The sequence below is a fragment of the Epinephelus fuscoguttatus genome, linkage group LG20, assembly GCF_011397635.1.
Source record: "Epinephelus fuscoguttatus linkage group LG20, E.fuscoguttatus.final_Chr_v1".
In the NCBI taxonomy this organism is placed as follows: domain Eukaryota; kingdom Metazoa; phylum Chordata; class Actinopteri; order Perciformes; family Serranidae; genus Epinephelus; species Epinephelus fuscoguttatus.
This window is the reverse complement of record NC_064771.1, coordinates 29,955,324-29,976,937: the sequence shown is the minus strand read 5'-3', so window position 1 is coordinate 29,976,937 and position 21,614 is coordinate 29,955,324. Positions and strand designations below refer to the sequence as shown.

The window sequence follows — 21,614 nt, the reverse complement described above, 5'->3', positions numbered from 1 at the left end:
TCATGTGAGCGGGTTATCAGCAGACACTCACACACGTCTGCAGAGCCGCTGTACGTCAGGCTGGCAGTTGGGATGGAAAACCACACAGAATATGATGTGACTTATCAGTCTGTCTCCAGCTTCCTCTCTGCAGCTCGTAACAGTCGCTGGGCCGATAACTCAACGGATTCCTGCTTCATTTCTTTTCTTGTTTCGTCCCAGTTTACAGTAATAGACAAACTTCACAGCCCAGCAACGGAGCGGCCAAACTGCCTCTTGAGAAAACTCAGAGTTCTGGCGCAGGTCCAAAAGTGGCAGGAAGAGCTGGTTCCCATAAATGTTTAGTGCTCAGTCCAAACTGAGCTCTCCAGCAGTTTGAGATGACTGGAGATGAAGCGATAAATGTTTCGTATCATCGAGCAAAAGGGATTTAAACTTGATATTCCTGTAAAAGCCATGATCCCTTTGTCCCCTGACAACATTTTTAGGTCAGTAAGATATTTTTCTACCATCAATTATGAACCAGACTTACTTTCATGACAGTATCATTCCTATCCCATTAACATAACATTGTAATAGGATATTATTAAAGGATATTATATAATGTTGATCGTACACTGTTACATTTAGTATTAGATTTTTAGCATGTTTAAAGTTTGCTGTATTTTCCCTCTGCAACACTGAAGCTGGTTTAGGGGATTCTTGAAGTAAGAGCTGGCCTGCTTTGGAGAGGATTTAATTATACTTGCTGCTATGGTTACTGCATCAGGGTATTAGACAAAGGGCCTAAATTGAATTGGCACAAAGGATGTGCTGCATAAATCACCTGTGCAGAGTTCTTGCTTCAAATAGCACCCCCAAAAAGCAAAGCATTACATAGTTACACTCAGGGAAAAGCTTTTTCTAATTGATTTAGACTGATTTGAACACAGACGGCTCAACCTGTAATTACAGACTGAGTGCATCATTAAAGAAGAAGAGTTGTAGATGTCATGGAGACGATTTGCTTGAATGGAGGTATGCCACTTTAACAATATATTTCCAAATTATGGCCCTTTGATTCTTACTTTTAGTCTTTCTTAATGAACAAACAAAAGCTAATCTGTTGGTTTATCAGGTGGGTAGTATCACTCACAAGTAAAAAATATTTTTTAAAGGAGCCAGGTTATAATTTTGAGCCAGTAATCTACTTTTTACAACATTTGCCATTTCTACCTTTGTCAGCTCTAAAAGCAAGGACTGAGTGTAGAGACAGAGAGTGCACAAGGAGCACCTCTGCTGCAGATGCCAAGTTTCCAGCTGCCTGGAAGAAAAAGAAGCACAGCCGTCTTTTGACTGTAATGTGATGATGACGGAGCAAAACCCAGAACAAGAGTCAGCTTCCAGCAACAATTCCTGGCTACATCTGGCCACACTTTGTATACCAAAATCTAACAAAGACAACAGTTACGCAAGTGCTGTGCCTCCCAAAAAACACTGAGATGTCTAAGATTTAAACTCCTTTGCTGTCCTCTGCAAGCATTGAAATAAGTCGTTCATACCGTAGGTAAAAATGAAGTTGGCTAGTTATGTTCATTTTTCATGTGTACCAACAAGAAGTGCTGTTTTTTTATTATTATTTTGTACTGCACACCCTAAGAAATGTTTTAATGGAAAATAACTTGTACTTTGAGTAATTTATTAACCAGGTTTTATTTTTCTTTTACTTGAGTAGATTTCCAAAATGTAATTTGTACTTTTACCTGATTTTATTGGAGTAATGGTACTTCTACTTAAGTATAGATTGTCAGTACTCTACCCACCGCTGTGGTTACTTGATTATATCATCATTGAGTGCGTTTACATGGACAGTTTAATTCCCTTTTTATTCGGAATGAAAGTTCATTTCTATTAAAAGTGATCTTGTAAACACCTAATTCAGAATGAAAATGGCCAATGAGATTGAAAATTCACTCTGATGTAAGGGGCTGGAATATTTCGTTTCTGATTCCGAATGAAAGAATTTCTCGCACTTGTATACACTCATTCCTCTTTAAGTTCATTTCGGTCTTTCTGCGCATGCTCGTTTCCTTGCCCTTCTGGCGTGATGATGTATATAGCGCGCATAGCAATGGGCTGAAATAGAGCAGTTGGACTCGTTGCACTAACCGGATCCATTCGCCAAAGCACGGTCTTCTATCTCCCTTCTTCGACCTTCTACCTTTCTTCTCCTCCTCAACAGAAGAAGCATTAGCAGAACAAGGTTGTTGTCGTACTGCTGCTTCAAGAATATAAGCAAAACAAGCCCGAAAAAGGCACTAAGAACGGCGTCGTCAAGCATCTTGTTATCTGGAGCGAGGACTACAGTGTTTTCTTACGGTACACGTAAACACCTAACATCAGGCCCACCACATATCCAATCAGAAACCTTCCCTGCCCCAAACCTTGCGCGGACCCGAATAAAGCCGATTAAAATGATCTCCAGTGTAAACCCTCATTCGGAATGAATATTTCCCATGTAAACTACCTGGAAAAACTTTAATTCCGAATGATTTCATTCAGATTTATTTCATTCCGAACGAGAAGCCATCATGTAACTGCACCCATTGTTGACTTATTATAATTTTGGCCACTAGGGGGTAGACCTCCAAAACAGACATCCTTATGTTGTTATGGCTATTGTGTTAGCAAAACAACCTACTCACACATCCAGTAAAACAGCAGCATTAACATCCTATAGGAGTTGTATTTCTGGACAGCTGATAATAGATTTGCTTGTCTTCTAGCTCTGTTTTGGTCTCCACCAACATCTGAGGTGTGGAGCAGGTAGGGTAAAATGGGTTTATCTGCTTGGTTTGAGAATGGTGAATTTCAACAATGTTGCTGGATTAAATGTCTCTTCACATCTACAATGAAAAAAAAACAAGAGGCTAAAAAGTTAGATGGTAAGTGTCATGGATTAATCGTTAGGATAGAACCCAATAACATCACTTTATCTGATTCAATGCTAATATAAAAAGGTTGATAAAAGTAATACTTCACCCCCCAAATGATAATTTGTTACCAACCTCATGTTGCCTTTAATTTGTGGAAAAAAATGTTGTTTTTCTCGAATGCATCTGGTGAACAAAGAATCCAGAAAATGAATAAATGATGAATAATTAAAGTCATAGGGGTCCGCGTTTAACAACAGCAAAACTACATCAAAGCATCCATTTACAAACTCACAAAATTGTGCAGTGTAATCCAAGTCTCATTTTTCCAGTCTTATGCTCAGTACTTCCCAAACAGACGGTCCTTTCTGACGGGAAACTGAATTAAAAGTGAGACTTATCTATGCTCTCTTCAAAGCCAGACTCTATTGACAAAAACAGTAATTTTACCTCACTGAACACAGGAGCTGCTGGTCTACTGCTGCCTCGATCAGTTAGTTTGTTTGTGTTATTGTATGACTTTGGTGTTTTAAAGGGTTAATTCAGATTTAGCAAAGTCACAATAATAATACAATAACACAAACAAACTAACTATTGAGGCAAAAGTAGACCAGCAGCTCCTGTGTTCTACCGACGTAAAACTGCAATGCGTGAGTTGCATGCGAGTTTGTAAACAAAAGTTTTGATGTAGTTGCTGTTGTTAAGTGCAGATCCCTATGACTTAAATCCATCCATCAATTTTCACATAGTTTGGATTCTTCGTTCAGCAGACGCATGCAAGAAAAAACGGTTTTCTTTAAGAGTTCAACTCAACTGGTTGTGAGTAACTGTTTAACAGAACAGTCATTTCGAGGGTGAAGTATGCCTTTAAGATGTGAGGTCAGTATCTGTTTCGAGAGTGAAAATACTATTAATCAACAATAATATGATTAAGTTAGCTTTTGTTTGTCCATTAGGAAACACTAACAGTATGAATCAAATGGTCATCATTGGGGAATTGGTAGTAATACATTCTTAAACTGGCACACTTCCAGTAAAGCAAATGGTCTCCATGACATCTACAACTTTTCTCCTGCAATGATGCACACTCAGTCAGAGTCTGTAATTACAGCACACAGTAAGAAACCCTTGGTGACTGACACCCGTCTCAAGTGATCCACGATCAGCTCTTTAGTATGGCATGGTGGTATGTAAGAAACATAAAATAACACGGGGCACAGGGCATCTATAACAAGAACGGGTGTTAAGAATAAACCGCTAATATGTTTGGACTGCGGGGAGAATTCCAGAGTACATTCCCCATATGCGGGGGTGGCAGAGGAGGTCAAATGGGAAGGCCTATTTGTGTCCCATCCAAACAGAGACCCATAACCTCAAAGAGACATAGAAATAGGGAGTTCGTTCTACTTAAGTGAACTGACTTTTCATGGGGGTGTATTTCTGATCCGGAGTTGGAAGGTAGAAAGGGGTAGGAAACCCTCAACTCTGTGCTATCTGTCAGTGTGTTTAATCACAAGGTGATGAGAGCAGGGAGGCTTTTGATGTTAGCTAGACAACAGGGGGCCTTTCTTTGCAGTACTAGGGTTCAGGAATGTGCCTGGACTTGGGAGTGGGACTACAAATACACACACTGCATGTAGGAAACCATGGCAGAGACCTCCTGCCATCGACTTACTGCTGAAGGTTTAAGTCAAACAGAGTGCTGTTTGCACAGCAGAGAGCGTTCACTGTGACCGTGACTTACAGTACAGCTGTAAAACATTACACCTAAATCAAAGTGCAAGTTACACACATATGCATTGAGTGGTTTATCTTTATGGTCGCTCCCTCCCTCCCTGTAGGAATCTGTATTATGAAACGACTCTGTTTACACCAGAGATGTTGTCATGCTTTTACTTGAAGCCACTGAAAGGATTTACCAGATTTCATGAGATAAAGCTCTGATGCCAGGTTGCATCTCTTATCTCTGATTACTATGCCGGTCCAGTCGGCGTCTGCCTCCAACCTTCATTCACTTTGTTTGTAGACACTCAAACTGAGACATATTTTGTGTCTCTTCCCTCTTGTGCTTTGTAACGGGATCTCTGCTTCGATCTGATAGTGGTGATCAATTTAACGATTGTAGACGTTCAGGGGTTTAGTGTTGCTGGACCCCACAGAAACTACGCTCCACGACGCTTTTTTTTTCTTCAAGTGAGGATTAGAATATATGTGGTTCACATAATCCGGATCCAAAAAAACATCCTTTCATTATATAGTTACAGTTTACTAATAAAGCTCTCCACAGTATGAACAGTGGTTACATGAGCCTCAAAACCAGCCACAACTCAGCCCTGAGCAGTGTGACCGTCCTCTATTGACCAGTCAGACTGCAGTGTTCACAGCTCCACCTTTTAGTACCAGATCTGTGTGCTAGGTACCCCAACAGAGCGGGGACCAGAAATGGGGACGGTATGGAACGGTTCCATTGGTACCATCCACAACTTTTTACAGTGGAAATGGGGAAAAAATGCGAACCGAACTGAACCGAACCGTACTGCTCCATGGAAACGAGGCTTAAGTGTCGTAGTGTTTATGTTTGTTCAGAGTGAGTTCAGGCTCTGAAAAGTGTTGACTGCATAAACAAAATTAAATTAAACTCTGCATTTTTAAATGTGCAGGGTCAAGATGCAGATCCTCACTGTACTGGAGCATGAACGGAGGGGTGTAGGCGAAAGGTGAAGGAAAGAAGCCAATGAGAAGTGAGTGGTATGGAGCTCAAGTCCTGTAAGATGGGTGTGGGGTTTCATACATATCTCAGAAGTTGTTTGCACAGCTCCTCCTATGGGTGAGGTGATGAGTAATGGGTCGTTAAAGGAAGATGGTAAAAACACTAAAGTCCATCACAATCCATATTTCTTTTTACACCACACTTATCTGGCTTGCTCGGATTCAAATCACAGTCTCCCCCGTGTCACCGCTCCCTGAAGGTGACAGTCAGGTCAGTGTACGTTGACAGGTTTGAGTGAGCTGTCAGAGAGGTGTGTGTTTGTCTTGGTCTCGAGACAACCGGTGTTCAACAAGCTAATCTAGGCTGTTTGTTTGGAGATTACGGTCACATGTGCTACCTGGACTGCTGTTTGTGCTCCACTGGACCATGACCTGTCGCCAACCTGGTGTAAAAACAGACCTGTGGTTTGGATGAATAGTCACACCGCACCATATGACTGCTGTTCATAGTGTTATGTTATAAATCAAGAGCTTTAAGTTTGGAAATGGAGTGAAATTTTGTGATATATGTAATTTCTGTGAATGCTGCTGAATGATTGTTGTTTCATAGTCATTGCAATGCTCCCTTTTGGCTGTTGAGGTACCTGTTGTTTGACATTAAAGGGACAGTTCACCACAGAATCAAAAATACATATGTTTCCTCTTACCTGTAGTGCCATTTGTCAATCTAGATTGTTTTGGTGTGAGTTGCTAAACGTTGGAGATATCGGCCATAGAGTTGTCTGCTTTCTCTCCAATTTAATGGAACTAGATGGCACTCAGCCTTTGGTGCTCAAAGTGCCAAAAAAATACAATCGAAAAACTCAACAGCAATGTGTCTTTCCAGAAATCATGACCCGGTTACTCAGAATGATTTAAAGACTTTGTTGTGAGCAGTTTTACGTAAGAACTAGTTTCTTTCTACCAGGGATGTCAACAGTTAAACGTTAATTGGTTAACTGCTGAGGATATTTTTGACCGGTTACACATGTTGGTCTGTAGGTTAATTTGCTGCTATCCAGTTAATGTGTCGCTAAGACTTAAAGGAAAGGCCTCTTGTATTTTGTATTTCACACTGACCTTTATTTTTAAAAAAAAAAAAAAAAAATCAACAGGTTAGCTACCTACTAATGTTGATTGGGCTATCTAAAACAAAATGAGCAGAAACTGACATCCCTACTTTATACCGGACTACACCCACCAACCATATCATTATGCAGAAGGAAGCGTGCATCTACTCATGAATGAGAGGCTCATGTTTGTGACAGCGCAAGATGTCAAGACTAATGGCGTCCTCCTCGGCTGAGCTGTAACATTAGCTAGCTCAGTGGTGCTAGGTGAGCTAGCAGTAGATGCATGCTTCCTAATGTACAGTGACACCATTGGCAGGTGTAGTTTGGTAGGACGAAAATAGTTCCTACATGCAACTGCTCACAAGGTCTGTGGATTATCTTGAGTGACTCGGTCATGATTTCTGGAAAGAAACATTGCTGTTGAGTTTTTCAAATGAATTCTTTTGGCACCACAAGCCGAGTGCCATCTAGTTCCATTATAATCAAAAGAATGCAGACAGCTCTTTGTCCGATATCTCCAGCACTCAGCAACTCACACCCAAAACAATCTAGACTGATGAACAGTACTACAGGTAGGATTCATTCATTTGATTTTGGGGTGAACTGTCCTGTAAGAGATTTACAGTAGGTGTCCAGGTGGTATGTAGTTATTAGTTTCCAGCATCTTTCAAGAATAACAGTTCATAGTATATGCAGTAAATGTACCTTGTAACATATCTGTTGTTAGAGGCAAAATTAAAGCATTCGGAGACATTTAGCAGTGCCTGATTGATCGTCATGGCAGTTGAATTTTCAAGGAAATAACAAGATTTTATGGGCTTTTTTCTTTTTATACAACTTGTGAATACATTACAGGTACTCAAAATTAAGATAACCCATTTTTATTATCATATTTTGACATCAGTGCCTTTAAAGTTAAGCCATTTTGTTTAAGTTCAGATCACCCACACCACCCTCAAACCACTCTAAAACCATTAAAACAGTCATAGTTAATTGTATTGGTCCCCCAAGGGTTTTCTCTTTTAAGACTTAGGTGTAGCCCACCAGACGGGGCATGCTGGGAAAGCTCTTGCGCATGCTCATGCACTTCTCCTGGTCCAGGAAGAGTGAGTTGGCCTTGATGGACAGGTCATGCTCCAGGGTCACTTTGGTCTTGACGAGAGTCTGCAGGGTGTTCTCAGCCTCCATTAGCCTCTCCCGGAGCTTCTGAATGGTGTCCTCGATCTCTCTCACCTCACTCACAAGTCTAGACAAGGAAAGAGGAATAGAAAAAAGTGATGGCAACCTTTTCAGAAACATAACTGAATAACATTTGGAGCTACACCCTGTGAAATAATTTATTGATACAATAGTGTTGTAGTTTTGCGGTAATTGTTGAGATTGCAACATCGCAACATCCTGATTTGGATGCCATGCCAGAGGTATAGTACCTGTGGTGAGGGTTGTCCCTGCAGAGCTCTACGTTGGGCCTGCGGGTCCTCTCCTCCAGCCTGGTTTGGGCCACTTTCAGCGGGCACTCCTTGTCTCTGATGGCCTTCTTCAGAGATTCAATCAGCATCTCCGTCTGGAAGATCTCCTGCAGAGTCTGGGTGATGAGACGAGACATGAAAAACAATTTGTACACGGGAGCAACAGCTGAGCGTCTCATTCATGAAGATAGTGGGTCAGCTGGTGTAGAGGGTGTTAATTAGGGTGGAAGAGGAACTATTTACAAAAGTGGGAAAAAGATGAGAATCTCAGTGATTGAGGCAGAGAACAAGTAAACAGTGTAAGCTTTGAATCAGCTGAGCACGGTGCTGCACAGTGGCCTGCTCTGTCCAAACCCATTTGATGTAATTTAATTCCAGTGAATCACTACTCCTCTCAGCCGACAGTGACTGAGGTTTATTAAGGACTGTGTGCCTCACATCACAGCTGCTGTCAGTGTTCAAACCCATCCAACAGCTGATGTAGATTCAAAGTGTAACCCCCAGCAATTAACCCTGGGACAATGGGATCCAGTGTAGAATATGGCTCAGTGAAAGGGACATTTATTACCATTCCTCTCAGGAATGTTTTACAGTAAACATGCACATAATCCACTACGATCCATGTCACAGACAATAAAGTTATTTTATCTTACATTCCACATTCTGGGCACAATTTTATAGCTCAGGTACTGTTTAGAGACAACACATGATCTCTTCCTAATAAGCAGCAAATTCAGTTACCCACTAATGGAGGAGAGTGAATGGATTTTTTCTTAACGTAGAGCCATGTGATGTGATTGACTCTTTAGAGCCACTTTTTCATAATCCAGGCTGTTTTATTTTTAATCTTTAAACAGTAAAACATCGGATGAAGGCGGAGCTCTTAAAAAAAAAAAAAAAAAATCATCATGATTCATCATGTCACCAAGATAGAAGTTTTTCTTACACATACATTACTGGGAAAGTGCGGATCGGGCCACTCTAGACAATGTACCTGACACAACTGTGCCCGGTGGAATTGTCCATCCTGGCTCCCTTATTACTAGCATTTAGTAATGGTTCACAAATTAATTTTTCAATCCATCCTGACCCACAGCAAAAGGGTTCCTGGTTCGAACCCGTGGTGGGGGAGCCCTTCTGTGCAGGGTTTGCATGTTCTCCCTGTGTCAGCATGGGTTTCTCCAGGTACTCCGGCTTCCTCCCACAGTCCAAAAACATGCAGGTTAATTGGTGACTCTAAATTGTCCATAGGTGTGAATGTGAGTGTGAATGGTTGTCTGTTTCTATGTCTCAGCCCTGTGATAGTCTGCTGACCTGTCCAGGGTGTACCCCGCCTCTCGCCCAATGTCAGCTGGGATAGGCTCCAGCCCCCCTGCGACCTCTAACAGGATAAGCAGTTACAGAGAATCAATAAATGATTCCATCCTAGTCAAGGTGGTGGCGAAGATAACAAAAACAGGGACTAATTCATTTCGTAATATGCCTAACTTGAGTGGATCATAACATATCCTGTATGGCATTAAACTGCAGATGTTCTAGTTTAAAATGAGATCAAACTTTTCTATTTTAAGCCATGACGAAAGGCCAAAATGTGGCCTGCAACAGACTAGGTAAGACTTTTGTTGGTCACTTGCGGCCCAGGTTAAGAGGAGTGAGGAGTCAGCGGTCAATGACGATATGAAACGGCCAATAAAACAGGTGTTTCAACAACTACAAATCACAGCAACCACGAGAGGTCCTTGAACATACAAAATATTAGGCTGATTGGTTCAGTAGTTTGCAAAATTAGCTGTGGACACACAAGACCAAAAAGCTTACGCCTGGTGAGCAAAACAAGACTATATTGTCTTTGATGAAATGAGACAACGTAGAAAAGGTAATGACCTTAGCCAGGTGTGTCTGCAGGCTGTTCTTAGCATCAGCGGTTTCTGATATGCGGTTGGTGAAGGCTACATTGGTGTTATTGAACTGGTTCCACATTTCGCTGGACGTGGTGTTGAGCAGGATCTCTATCTCGTCCCTCAGCTTGTGGGAGGCAGCTCGTTCGCTCTGGGAGTGCAGGATGTTGTCGTCCGTGAACTTAGACCACGTGTCCGGCAGGGAGAGTCTGACAGGGAAAAAGGAGGACAGGTTTTTTGAAGTCAATATTTTCCCTGATTTTTAACATGCTATATATGGAGAAGAATTGGGCGAAATGTTGGCAGCATAGCTATAGGGAGGGCAATATCGGTCTGTCAGTTGGTGTCCCACTTTGGTCCTGATTAAAACATCTCAAAAACTTGTGGATATTTTGATGTTTGTTTAGTAATTTCTCATCTTTGTGCAGGATGTTTTTTTCTGAACACTTACGGAGACATGTCATCTTTAAAATGGCCTCTGATCCATTGCTGTCACTCACCTGTATTCACTTATCATTCACGATTGAATGACACCCTCTACCAAGTTTATAAAACGTTTGCTTGACTCCTGTCCACCATTTTGCACCCTGATAAAGACCTTAGGTCGAAACCGGTCGGTGTTTTAATATATGCAGCCATGTTTTTTGAAGTGCATTTTTTCTTAAGTAGGCCTACACCCTCATCGGCGTAGACTCGTTATGTTTAAATCCAGTTTGAGAACAAAGCAGGGCAGCAGCCAGTTTGCCTTTCAAAGACTGTCAAAGGCTTTCCTGTGATTGACAATTCAACAGAACAGCCCTGTTCAGTATTCCAAGCTGCTTTAAACAAACATGAGAAATTGCTAGCAGCTGTTTGACATGATGTAACGTAGCAGTTAATATTTGATCACATAAAACTGCACTCACGAGGGGTCTAGTCTCTCAATCCCTCTGTAGTAGCCGATGCCGTCTGATGTGTTCCTCAGATGGTGACACCTGTCATCTATCCTCTGAGCCGTCACTTTGTCACTCATGTCTCTTTCCAACTCATGCTGGGCCGCTCGGTTTGACCTGAGGAACCCCACAAAGCAGTGCAGGAACAAAATGATAGATCAAACGCCTGTCAGACTGCACAGTGTGAAATGATCATCAATTAGAGTCCTGCATTTAGTAATGTTTCATAAAATGTTTTTTCAGACTCACGCCAGCTGAGCGATGGCTCTGTCCAGATGTCGTCTCATCCTTTCCTGACATGACTTGATGACTTCCACTTCCTTGTTGCAATGCAGGTAAAGAAAAAGTATGCTTATTTCTTTTTCAAGGTTGCTGTCAGACGTCACACATGCTCACACTCCTGCTCTAAAGGGGAACTACGCCTGTTTTGAAAACGTTATTCCTGTGGTCTAAGACAGTCCGAAAATATTAGTCGACAAACAGCTCTCCCAAATCTCCAAACTAGAGTGATAAAACTCAAATTCCTGATGTCATAGAGCATAAAGTAGCTGCTCCATAGACAATGAATGGTGAAAGATGTTCTAAAGCAGTGGTCATGACATACGGCAAAGGGCTGCAGGCTGGAAATGAACCCAGGGTTGCTGCAACAAGGACATTGCCTTTGCACATCGGTTGCCTGCTGAGCTACTGGGCGCCCGGCTGACACCTGTTTAAGTAGACTAGCTCCTTTCAGTGTTAACATTAGGTGAGTAGCTACATAGTGTGTGCAAGAAAGAGAGACAGTCGATGCACTCAGAGCATCAGAGCAGAGAAGGAATTAGCAGTTAAGTTGTAAAGTGGTTTGATATTTCCTGTCGCTCCCATCTCCCACTGCCGGTTTGTTTTTGTAAACATGGCAGATGCTTGTGCAAATGGACAGCAGTAATCAGTTACTGGGCCAATAGTATTTTTCATGTTCAAAGGGAATATGAATAACCTGATTTCTCTGTGCTCATGTAAACACCATATCCCAAATATGATCGTGTTCTGTTGTCATGTTCATGTCCATGTAAATGCACTCATTGTCAGTGGAGTAGCTCACGACTTTATACATGAAGACGTCACAAGTTTGAGACTTCCCTTTTTGGTTTCTTGCTTTGAGAGAGAGTAGGTCATGTTTACGAATGTTGATTGATCTTACCTAGGTCATGGAAACAACATATTGTAAGTCTCAGTTTAGTAGGTGTTACCTTTATGAGGTCTTTCTCTACGTCATCATGAACCAGATCGATGGACATCCGCTTCTCTCTGTGGTACAAACACTCTTGAGACACCTATTGACAAAGCGATCGTGACTAAAACAAGCTGAGATGATTGAGTACAATTAACAGTCATTCAATATGCAGCAATTTCTTCATGGTGACATTTGAATAGGTGATCAGGTATGTTATATAAGCACATTATATGTCCCTGTATGCATGTATGGTGCAGCATATCAGCTGCATTCTCCAGTTTCAGCTACCTGGAGAAGTCTCTAAGAACGCCACATGATCTTAGCCTAGCGAGGTGTCTGTGTCATAAGATCTCCAGCCAGATCGAGTTGACTCACTCTGGCTGAGACAAATGACCAGTAGCTCTCTGTACCAGGACACTGAGGTGACCTAATTAAGAGTTTGACCCTGCAAATTTAAAGCACTGCTGCATTTTAAAGTGTCGTGAAGGACCAGACACTGATGCTGTTGCTACAACTAAACAAGGAACGTTAGTCAAAACTGTTTTGCCACAGATACTGTGACACACCCTGAGACATGATATGCATGAATGTTAATGAGAGTGCACTTAACAAAGGCCTGACCCAGTGTTAAGATTTCAGGGCAGTACAGATTGTCCTCTTAGAGGTGTAAAATGTTCCAATAACAACTCAAAAATTCTGATATGACTTACCAGAGCAACAGTTCAAGGTAACACACATTCATTTATTCCTTCCACCCTCACCTGTAGAGGCCCCTCAGTCTCTGCCAAGGCTCTCTCCAGCCTCCTCTTAACCTCAGTGAGTGCTGCTATCTCTGTCACCATGTTGTCAATCTCATGGCTCAGCTCAGACCTCCAGAAGATGACATCACTGAGCCGCTCGCCAATATTCTTGCTGGTATTCTCCTGGGTCCGTCTGGTCAGCTGCTCCTTCTCCTGCATCAGCCTGATGGTGTCTTTTCTCAGCCTCTCAGCGCTCTTCCGAGACGACTCGGACTCCCTGTAGTTGCTTATGTTGGACTTGTACCAATCGTCGGGAGTGTAGCGGGTGGACAGCGCCGTCCTGTTGGAGGGGTAGAACATGGTCTTGGCTCGAACCAGATCTGAATTCTCTCGCTGCATGGAAGAGGGGGTTGGGATAGAGCTGCTGTTCTTGTAATAGCTGTTGGTCCTCCACAGGTTGGCACTGGGATTCATGGCCAGGGCGGGCTGGGTGTTGCGATAGCTGGATGCCATTGTGGAGATGGCAGGGAGGAAGTGGCTGGTTTTTGGCCGAGCATATGTGGCTGTTAGAGTGGATCCAATCAGCTCCATTTCTGACTCCCCTCAGGTGCCCCTGAAGTCAGGTGCATAAAGTAGCTTTTCACAACAGGAATTTACAGATCAGCTTCAATTTGCAGGCTTTTGAATTGTCATTTAAAGATTCAGTGTGTAGGATTTAGGGTGATATATTAGCAGAAACGGAGTACAATATAATAAATGCTTTTTTTTTTTTGTTTTTCTTCTCTAGTGTATAAATCACCTGAAAATAAGAATCGTGTTTTCATTACCTTAGAATGAGCAGTTTATATCTACATAGGGAGCGGGGCCTTGTCTACAGAGATCACCATGCTGCACCACCATGTTTCTACAGTAGCCCAAAGCAGAAAAACCAAACACTGGCTCTAGATAGGGACATTGGTGTTATTTCGCAATTGAGCATCAGCCACTGTAGTTAGCAGTCTCTCCGCAACAAGCAGCATAACGTGGAACCGCTATATTTAAATTATTGAGTTTGTATGTGTCGGAGAGGAAGAGACCTCTGCAGATAATTCGGCTAACTGTTGCAACCTCTTGAAGGTCTGGGGCCGGTTGCACAAAGCACCTTACGTTAAGATTTCCCTTAAAGTCCTAATTAAGGTTTCCTTGAGATAAAATCAGTCGTACAAAACACCCTTAAATCTTTTCTTAAAATGTTTACTTAATGATTTACGTTTTTCTCATTATCTTGGTCTTGCACTTAAGTACCTAAGGTGTTTTGTTCAACCAGCCCCTGGATCTTAAGTTATCAGAGAAAAAAGGCGAGCACACATTAGCACGTGCTGGGCAAATGGCCTGTCTGCAAGGAGCCGAACATCATTGGAAAAACACAAATTTGTAACCTGAAACCGCTTTATTCTGTGTTTTTACCATCTTCAATTGCTGGGTCTGTTTGTTTTGGAGAGGAAGAGACCATTGCAGATAATTTGGCTCCCAGTTAAAACCTCCTCAACATTTGGATCTTAAGTTATCAGAGAAAAAAGGTGAGCACAGATTAGCAGGTTCTGGGCCAGCAGCAGAAAAGCATCTGAAAAACACTGATTTGTAACATAAAACCGATTTATTCAGTGTTTTTACCAGTTTTAATTACTAGGTCCATTTGTTTGGGAGAGGAAGAAACCTCTGCGGATAATTCGGCTTCCTTTAAAACCCCCCTGAACAGTGAACACTGAAGGAATTCTAACTGGGAGAAGTTTCAGCTGGTTACAATCTGCAATCATCACCACTAGACACCACTAACTCCTCACACACTGCCTCTTTAAATGCAGATTTATTATTCATCTGTTATAGATCAGAGACATTTAAATAAATGGATCAGACATCAAATACAGTATAAAAACTCTAAATGCATAGGTTAATGAATTCTGTTGTATCATCAGTTAATAAAAGAAACAAAAATAAAATGACAAAAGCTTCAAAGTTAAATGTCTTACCCAGATGAACAAAGGGATACTCTGAGTCCCGGCGCAGGCAGACTCCCTCTAAGCTCTGCTTACCTGGAAATGAGCTCAAGAACGCACTAAAGGTAAACTGTCATGCATAATAGATAGACAAGTTTGCGAGTCATTCATTCAGCCAGCCAATGGTGGTGCACAGTCCTGGGCTGCAGGAGCTGGCCTGTCCAAGATTTCTGTTGTCACAGAGGCAGTTGCCATAGGTTACTGAAACACTCTGCCTGGGATTCTCAGATTCATGGTGAGCAGGTGGCTTTTACTTTGTATGGTGTAAATAAACTGAAAGGAAAATGTCACCAGGGTGAAGCAAAGATTTGTATGTTTGTAATATTTCTTTTCTTATTGGGAGTGCTTAGTGGCTGCAACTCCAAATAAGCCAACTCTGCGTCTTTCCCTCAGATGGACACATCATATAACTTCACCTCAGTGAGTTTGAGACTTGCCACAAGTTTGTTAGTTTCTATAGAAGTTTATGCGGAAGGTAGTCCACTACAATGGATACAGTAGTTACTGTAGTTACACATAAAAATGGCCACTGTTCAGACCATCCTGCTGTGTTGATTTACATGGGAATGTCCATTGTACTATCATTCTATTTTTATAGGACACATCTGTTTACGCACACATAATAAATCCTTGGTATTATAGCCCCCCTGCTGTGAATTTGTTGTTGTTCTTTATCTTTAATTAAAGGAACAGTGTGTAGGATTTAGTGGCATCTCATAGTGACGAGGGCGGACTGCAACCAGCTGAAACTTCTAGCATGTGCCAAGCATGAACTCCTGGTTAGGATTCCTTTACTGTTTCTTGTTCAGGAGGTTTTTACCAGGAGCCAAATTATCCGCAGAGGTCTTTTTTCTCTCCAAAACAAACAGACCACGTTATTAGAACCAGTAAAAATACTGAATTTAACAGTTTTACGTTACAAATCAGTGTTTTTCCAATGTTGTTTGGCTCATGGAAGACAAGCTGCTGGCCTAGCACCTGCTAATGTGTGCTCACCTTTCTTCTCTGATAACTCAAGATCCAGACGCTCAGTTGGTTTATACAAGGAGCCGAGTTTTCCACAGAGGTCTCTTCCTCTTGAAAACAAATGAGCTCTGTGATTTAAACCGGTAAAAAACACTGATCAAAGCAGTTTCACTTAAAAATCAGGGTTTTTACAACAGCGTTCAGCTTGTGGCGGAGTGGCCATGAGTTGCAGTGGCCGATACAAAAGCGCAAATGATCATATCTAGAGCCAGTGTTTGGTTTGTCCATTTTGGGCTACTGTAGAAACATGGCGGTACCACATGGAGAACTCTTTGGACAAGAATCTGCTGTCTATGTAGATCTAGACAACTCATTCTAAGGTAACAAAAACACAACAGATTTTATTTTCAACTCTGTGCCCTCATATGAGGACATCATGTTTTGCATTTACTTGACCTTATGCTTCATTCTACTTAACTTAGACATGTTGTCCTTGTTCTTGGACACTTTTTGTGCCATCTAGTTGCAGTAGGAGCATAATACACTACACCGACACAAAAGTGGACAAAACCTGATGACGTTATGGTTGAAACTTGTTTATTTATGAGTAATAATGTTTGTAGTTTGATATGGCAACACATTAGATCAATTTTAGTAACAGTGACAAGTCAAGACACTGTTAATTAAGAAGTACTCATTTGAGGACACTGGAATTTTATTATTGTCTTTAAACACATTGGGACTTTGTTATCGTTGACAGTGTTTAGTTTTATATACTATGGGGTCCCACTGATCCCAAATAGCTAGGAGAAATTAAAAATGCATACCAAACAAAAGTTCAGGTCTCAGGAGGATATTCCTTCAAATATCAAACAATAGCAAGCACATTCTCTTTCTGACATTGTAAAATAACATTTTAGTCACCTCCCGTCATCTTTCTCCTTTGTAGGTGAGCAATCTGAGCTTTGTCTTCAAAGCAGAGGAGTTCAGTTGGTCGCCAGGCAGCATCAGATATCTCACCGTCACCCTGAGAAGCGAGCTGTCTATATGGATTACAGTCACCTGTTAAATGATTCATGCCACAGGAAGAGACCACACAAACCCCTGTAGCACAGAATAATAATCTGTGTTGTGTTACCTACCAGTGGAAGTGAGGATCATTTACACTAATCTGTTCTGAAGGGGTAAGGCTGGACAGATGATAGCCTGGTTTCCACCACAGCGACAGGCAGAGCTGTAGGCAGGAGTTACTCAGCTGCTCTGTCTGTATCACAGAATTATGACCAAACAAAATAAACACATATTAGTGCTTTTGTTTTTTGTCAACACATATTAGATTCTTTAAGTAATTTCCTGCTGACATTTTAACCAATATCATTTTATTTATAGCAGGGATGTCACGATAAACTGGTATTGATGATAACCGTGATATTTAAAAATGAAATAGTTATATCATGTTGATAATACACAAGGGATGATACTGTTTAAGCCATTAATAGCTTATGCTCTCTTGAAACCCACCAGACTCCATTGACAAAAACAGTAATTTTGCCTCGCCAAACACAGGAGCTGCTGGTCCACCACTTCCTCGATCAGTGAGTTAGTTTGTGTTATTGTGTGACTTTGGCTTTCAAAGTCAATTCGAATTTGCCAAAGTCACACAATGATGCAAGCAAACTAATTGATGAGGGCAGCAGTAGAACAACAACTCCTGTGTTCAGCAAGCTCAAGTTACTGTTTTTGCCAGTGGAGTCTGGTGGCTTTGAAGAGAGCATAGATGGGCAACTGAAGCTGTTAACGGCGTCCCCATTGGAAAATTTTGTCTGCAGCAAGATGAAGCGGTGACACTATTCTCAATATAGTGCAGCTTAAACTGATTTGAATTTTTGGTTGACTTTTTTTAAGTGGCTAGAATACATTTTGCTGCTACTCCCATTGCTTACCGTAAAACTTCAGTTAGTAGTTAGAGCTGTTATTTGCTTAAATCACTGAACTCCACAGGCTTATATTAGGAACAGGCCTCCATATGGGATAGGCCTTTAAATCCTTTTGACTTTGACTGAAGTTGTACCCATTAAAAATTGTCATCTGTACATTGCTTTGCCTCTGCATTGGTACCTGTGCCTGGTTCTCCAAACTAGGGGCGTGCTGACTGACTGACATCTACTGTGTGTAATACAGTGACTCAGGATAAGTGCCTCATCCAACCCCACTTCAAAAGATCTTAACTATCCCTTTAATCTGTAGTAAGCCAAGACTGGATCGATATGAACATCCTGTCAATTGATATCAGTCTGGCTCCACTTGTTACTGCATACCATGTGATCTCATGCTCACTAATGATGGCTACGTGATTGGCTTGAAGGGTTGTGTGTCTTAAACTGAAACCTCCTCTGTGTCCAGTATTTAAAAGGACCGGACTTTAAAGACACCGCTCTACGCACTATTTTGCACCTCTGGGTCAGGCTACTATTGTCATAAATGTGGTGGTTTAGATTTAGAATGGAACGACATGGCATTGCTCCACCCCTGCGGCCTCAGCATCACTTAACATGGCTAGGCTGACGAAGGCCACCCCACACATGCCTCTGCCGCCCTGACCTCAGTCGCTATAAATACGCCCCCGAAAAGCATGAAAAGCCAGCCCTCGTATGAAATTCCTCCCCCTGGATAGCGCTGCGAGTGTCCTCTGGAAAAAGTGCTTCCCAGTCGATCTCCCCACTGGCCTCAGAACGAGAGGGAAATGTTAGAGGAGCCTATATATACACTCCTGTCTTGTGGCCCATGAGAGTATGTTGTGAATTACTGCATAGTGGAAATGTCTGAGGGAGCAAGCATGCTGTCCACTCCACTTAGAGCCCAGTGACGCTGAGCTGAAGGCTGTAATACCCATAGGAAAAAGAAAAAGCAATAAATTAGATGTTCTTAATTAAATGTTGGCCTGAAACGTCCCATATCTAAAACATTATTCCCTTTCTGTATGTGGTATTGTAGCCACTTAGCAGTTAAACTGTGTACTTTGGGGATGAAAAGTGACCCAAGCAGGAAAGGAAAAGTATCATGATTTCTGTAATTTATGTAATGCGGTTTGGCCGAGGTGTCTGGCCCTTGGATGTTTCTCAGACGTGCGGTGAATGCTCACATTTGGACAGAGTGGACAAAATAAATGATGCACAGTGCTCTCAGGTGACAGCACGTAGAGGCTTGGGTTTCATCGATCAGTAAATGAGAGACTTTGGGCTTTTCTCTTTCTCAGATTTGTACACCTTTATGTTCATATCCTTACTTTTGCAACGTAAACACTGGAAGACACAAACTACCCCCGACATTTACATTTATGTCGCCAAAACCACACATCACTTTTAATCAGGTAACAGTGCTCTCTCCAAATATGGCGATTGCCAATAACTGCAAACATAAAACAAATAGTTCAGCCTTGTGACACCTGTAAACCTCTCAGTGTCAGGCTACAGGCATTGCAGAGACTGCCAAATATAAACACAAGCAGTTTGCACTCACAAGCAACCAGACAGCGTCCTGCAACCCATCTCAAAACAAACATCTGGTGTGTTAGCTGTAACATTAAAGACTGTAACATGACAACCTAGGAATTCCTGTACTTTCTCACTGATTCAGAAGAAGGGATCCTAACAAGCACCATCCTCCAGGGATGAAAAATGGAGCAAAAGTGCCAAGAAACTGCGGTTTCTCCAATGGCTCCGAGAGCAAGTCAATCCTCATAGACTGCCATGTTAAAATACCCAACATTACAACAGAAATGAACATGTTTACAGCCTGGTACAAAGAACGGTTTGGTCTTAATCGCTTTTTTCTCTGTTCATGACAACTATACAAGGAGGGTAATTTTCATACAACTCAGCTGTGTTAAAGTTATGCATAATTAAGGGTGTGGTCACTTTAGCCCTGTTTCCACCAAACACTTTCAGTATGGTACCTTTGGAACCAACAGTAACCCTTCAGACATGGTACCTAGACCCTAGTGTTTCCACTGCAAACAGTACTCTTAAATGTGGGCAGGGTTGTTGTCACTCACTGCTCCGTCCAGCACTCACTGTATTTCCTCCTTTATCAGTCTGCACCTGGTTTATCGTCCACAGAACGAGGCTGCACGCCGACATTTTCAGAACAAAATAAAACAGGCTGCAGTGAGAGTCTCTCTCATGGGATATTTAAAAAAAGCAGCTTTGTGCATTTAGTCCTTCTCAGGCAAGCTCAGGGGTTTAGTGTTGTCGTAGCCCACAGGAACTACGCTCCACGGCGCTTTTTTTTTTCTCCAAGTGAGGAATAGAGTATATGCAGTTTACATAATTAGGTCAAACCTAGAAAATCCACTCATTACTAAAAGTGTCTGTCATATAAAAATTAAAGTGATGGTCAAAGTTGTCACAGTGACATTTAAGGTGTGTTGATGAATTCACGTCGTCAGCTCATGCAGAGTAACATCACCAGTAAACGTTTCACCTTGAAAGTCGCCAGCAGTCGACTTAGTGAATTATTTTTTCTCAGACTCCAGCTGCTGTGAGAGGCAGCAAAACATCCTTTCATTTTATAGTTACAGTTTACTAATAAAACTCTCCACAGTATGAACAGTGGTTACATGAGCCTCAAAACCAGACACAACTCAGCCCTGAGCAGAGTGACCGTCCTCTACTGACCAATCAGACTGCAGTGTTCACAGCTCCACCTTTTAGCACCAGATCTGTGTGCTAGGTACCCCAACAGAGGGGGGACCAAAATAGGGATGGTACGGAGCAATTCCATTGGTGCCATCCACAACTTTTCACAGTGGAAACAGAAAACTGAACTGAACTGCTCGGTGGAAACAGAGCTATAGAGTGTAGGCATAGCCATGGGGACTGCCCACTGTTCCAACGGCCCAAAATTCTGAAGCCCAGTTAGCCAGAAGAATGTCCAGTTGGACCGAAAGCCCATTTCTCTGACAACTTGTTATCCTGAAAATAAATGCCCATTGTTCAGAAGTCCTGTTTCTCCAGAAAGTGCACACTCACTACAGTTAGAAAACCCAATCGGCAAAAAGAAAATCACATTGTACATTTCTTTAAACCATACATACATTACATTCATCAACAACGCTGTGGTGAATGTGTGGCACAAAAACCACTTGGTTATGGTTAGGAAAAGATCATGTCTTGGTTTTAAACACTCAAGTCTGGTGGCACAAAACTTGCCAGAAAAGCAGGGATGGGTTGGTGGAAAACACCGGGGTTAAGTGGTTCAAGCGCCACTGGGATGGTGAAACTAATTGCAGGGGGTGTGTATTTTCGGACAAATGGGCGTTTGTGTTTTGGATAACATGCTGTCGAGACAAGGCTTTCAGTCCAGAGGGACGTTCTTTAGACTCATGGGGCTTCAGAATTTCAGGCCATCAGAACAATGGCATTTCACCTTAGCCTTAGCTGTTGCTATCTTAGTGTGTTTTTTAGTTTATGAAAGTTAATTTTGATGTGTGTTGCACCTAAAAAAGTCCAGTATTTGGCTGAACTCGTAAAAGGCCCTCTAGGGAGTTGGGTGTACTGCTTTTCCAGTAAGTACATTTTATATTTTTAGCCTTTTTTATGTTAGCTAAAATTAGCATTAGCACAGTTAACCATTATTATATATGTACC

The 21,614-nt window shown here is 41.9% G+C and overlaps 2 protein-coding genes across 2 annotated transcripts in view; one reads left to right on the top strand and one right to left on the bottom strand.

Annotated features, from left to right (window-relative positions):
- The window catches only part of rpl38 (ribosomal protein L38), a 1,062,689-nt gene that overhangs the window by 181,349 nt on the left and 859,726 nt on the right, over positions 1-21,614 (top strand). The gene's annotated exons all lie outside the window — the stretch shown is intronic.
- On the bottom strand, positions 7,535-15,047 carry tekt3 (tektin 3). Its single transcript, XM_049563144.1, has 8 exons — positions 14,974-15,047; positions 12,986-13,577; positions 12,241-12,324; positions 11,261-11,331; positions 10,985-11,128; positions 10,066-10,288; positions 8,143-8,297; positions 7,535-7,958 (listed from the first exon to the last, which is right to left on the bottom strand). Exons 2-8 carry the CDS (start codon positions 13,553-13,555, stop codon positions 7,742-7,744), a joined length of 1,464 nt encoding a protein of 487 aa, XP_049419101.1. The 5' UTR covers positions 13,556-13,577; positions 14,974-15,047; the 3' UTR covers positions 7,535-7,741.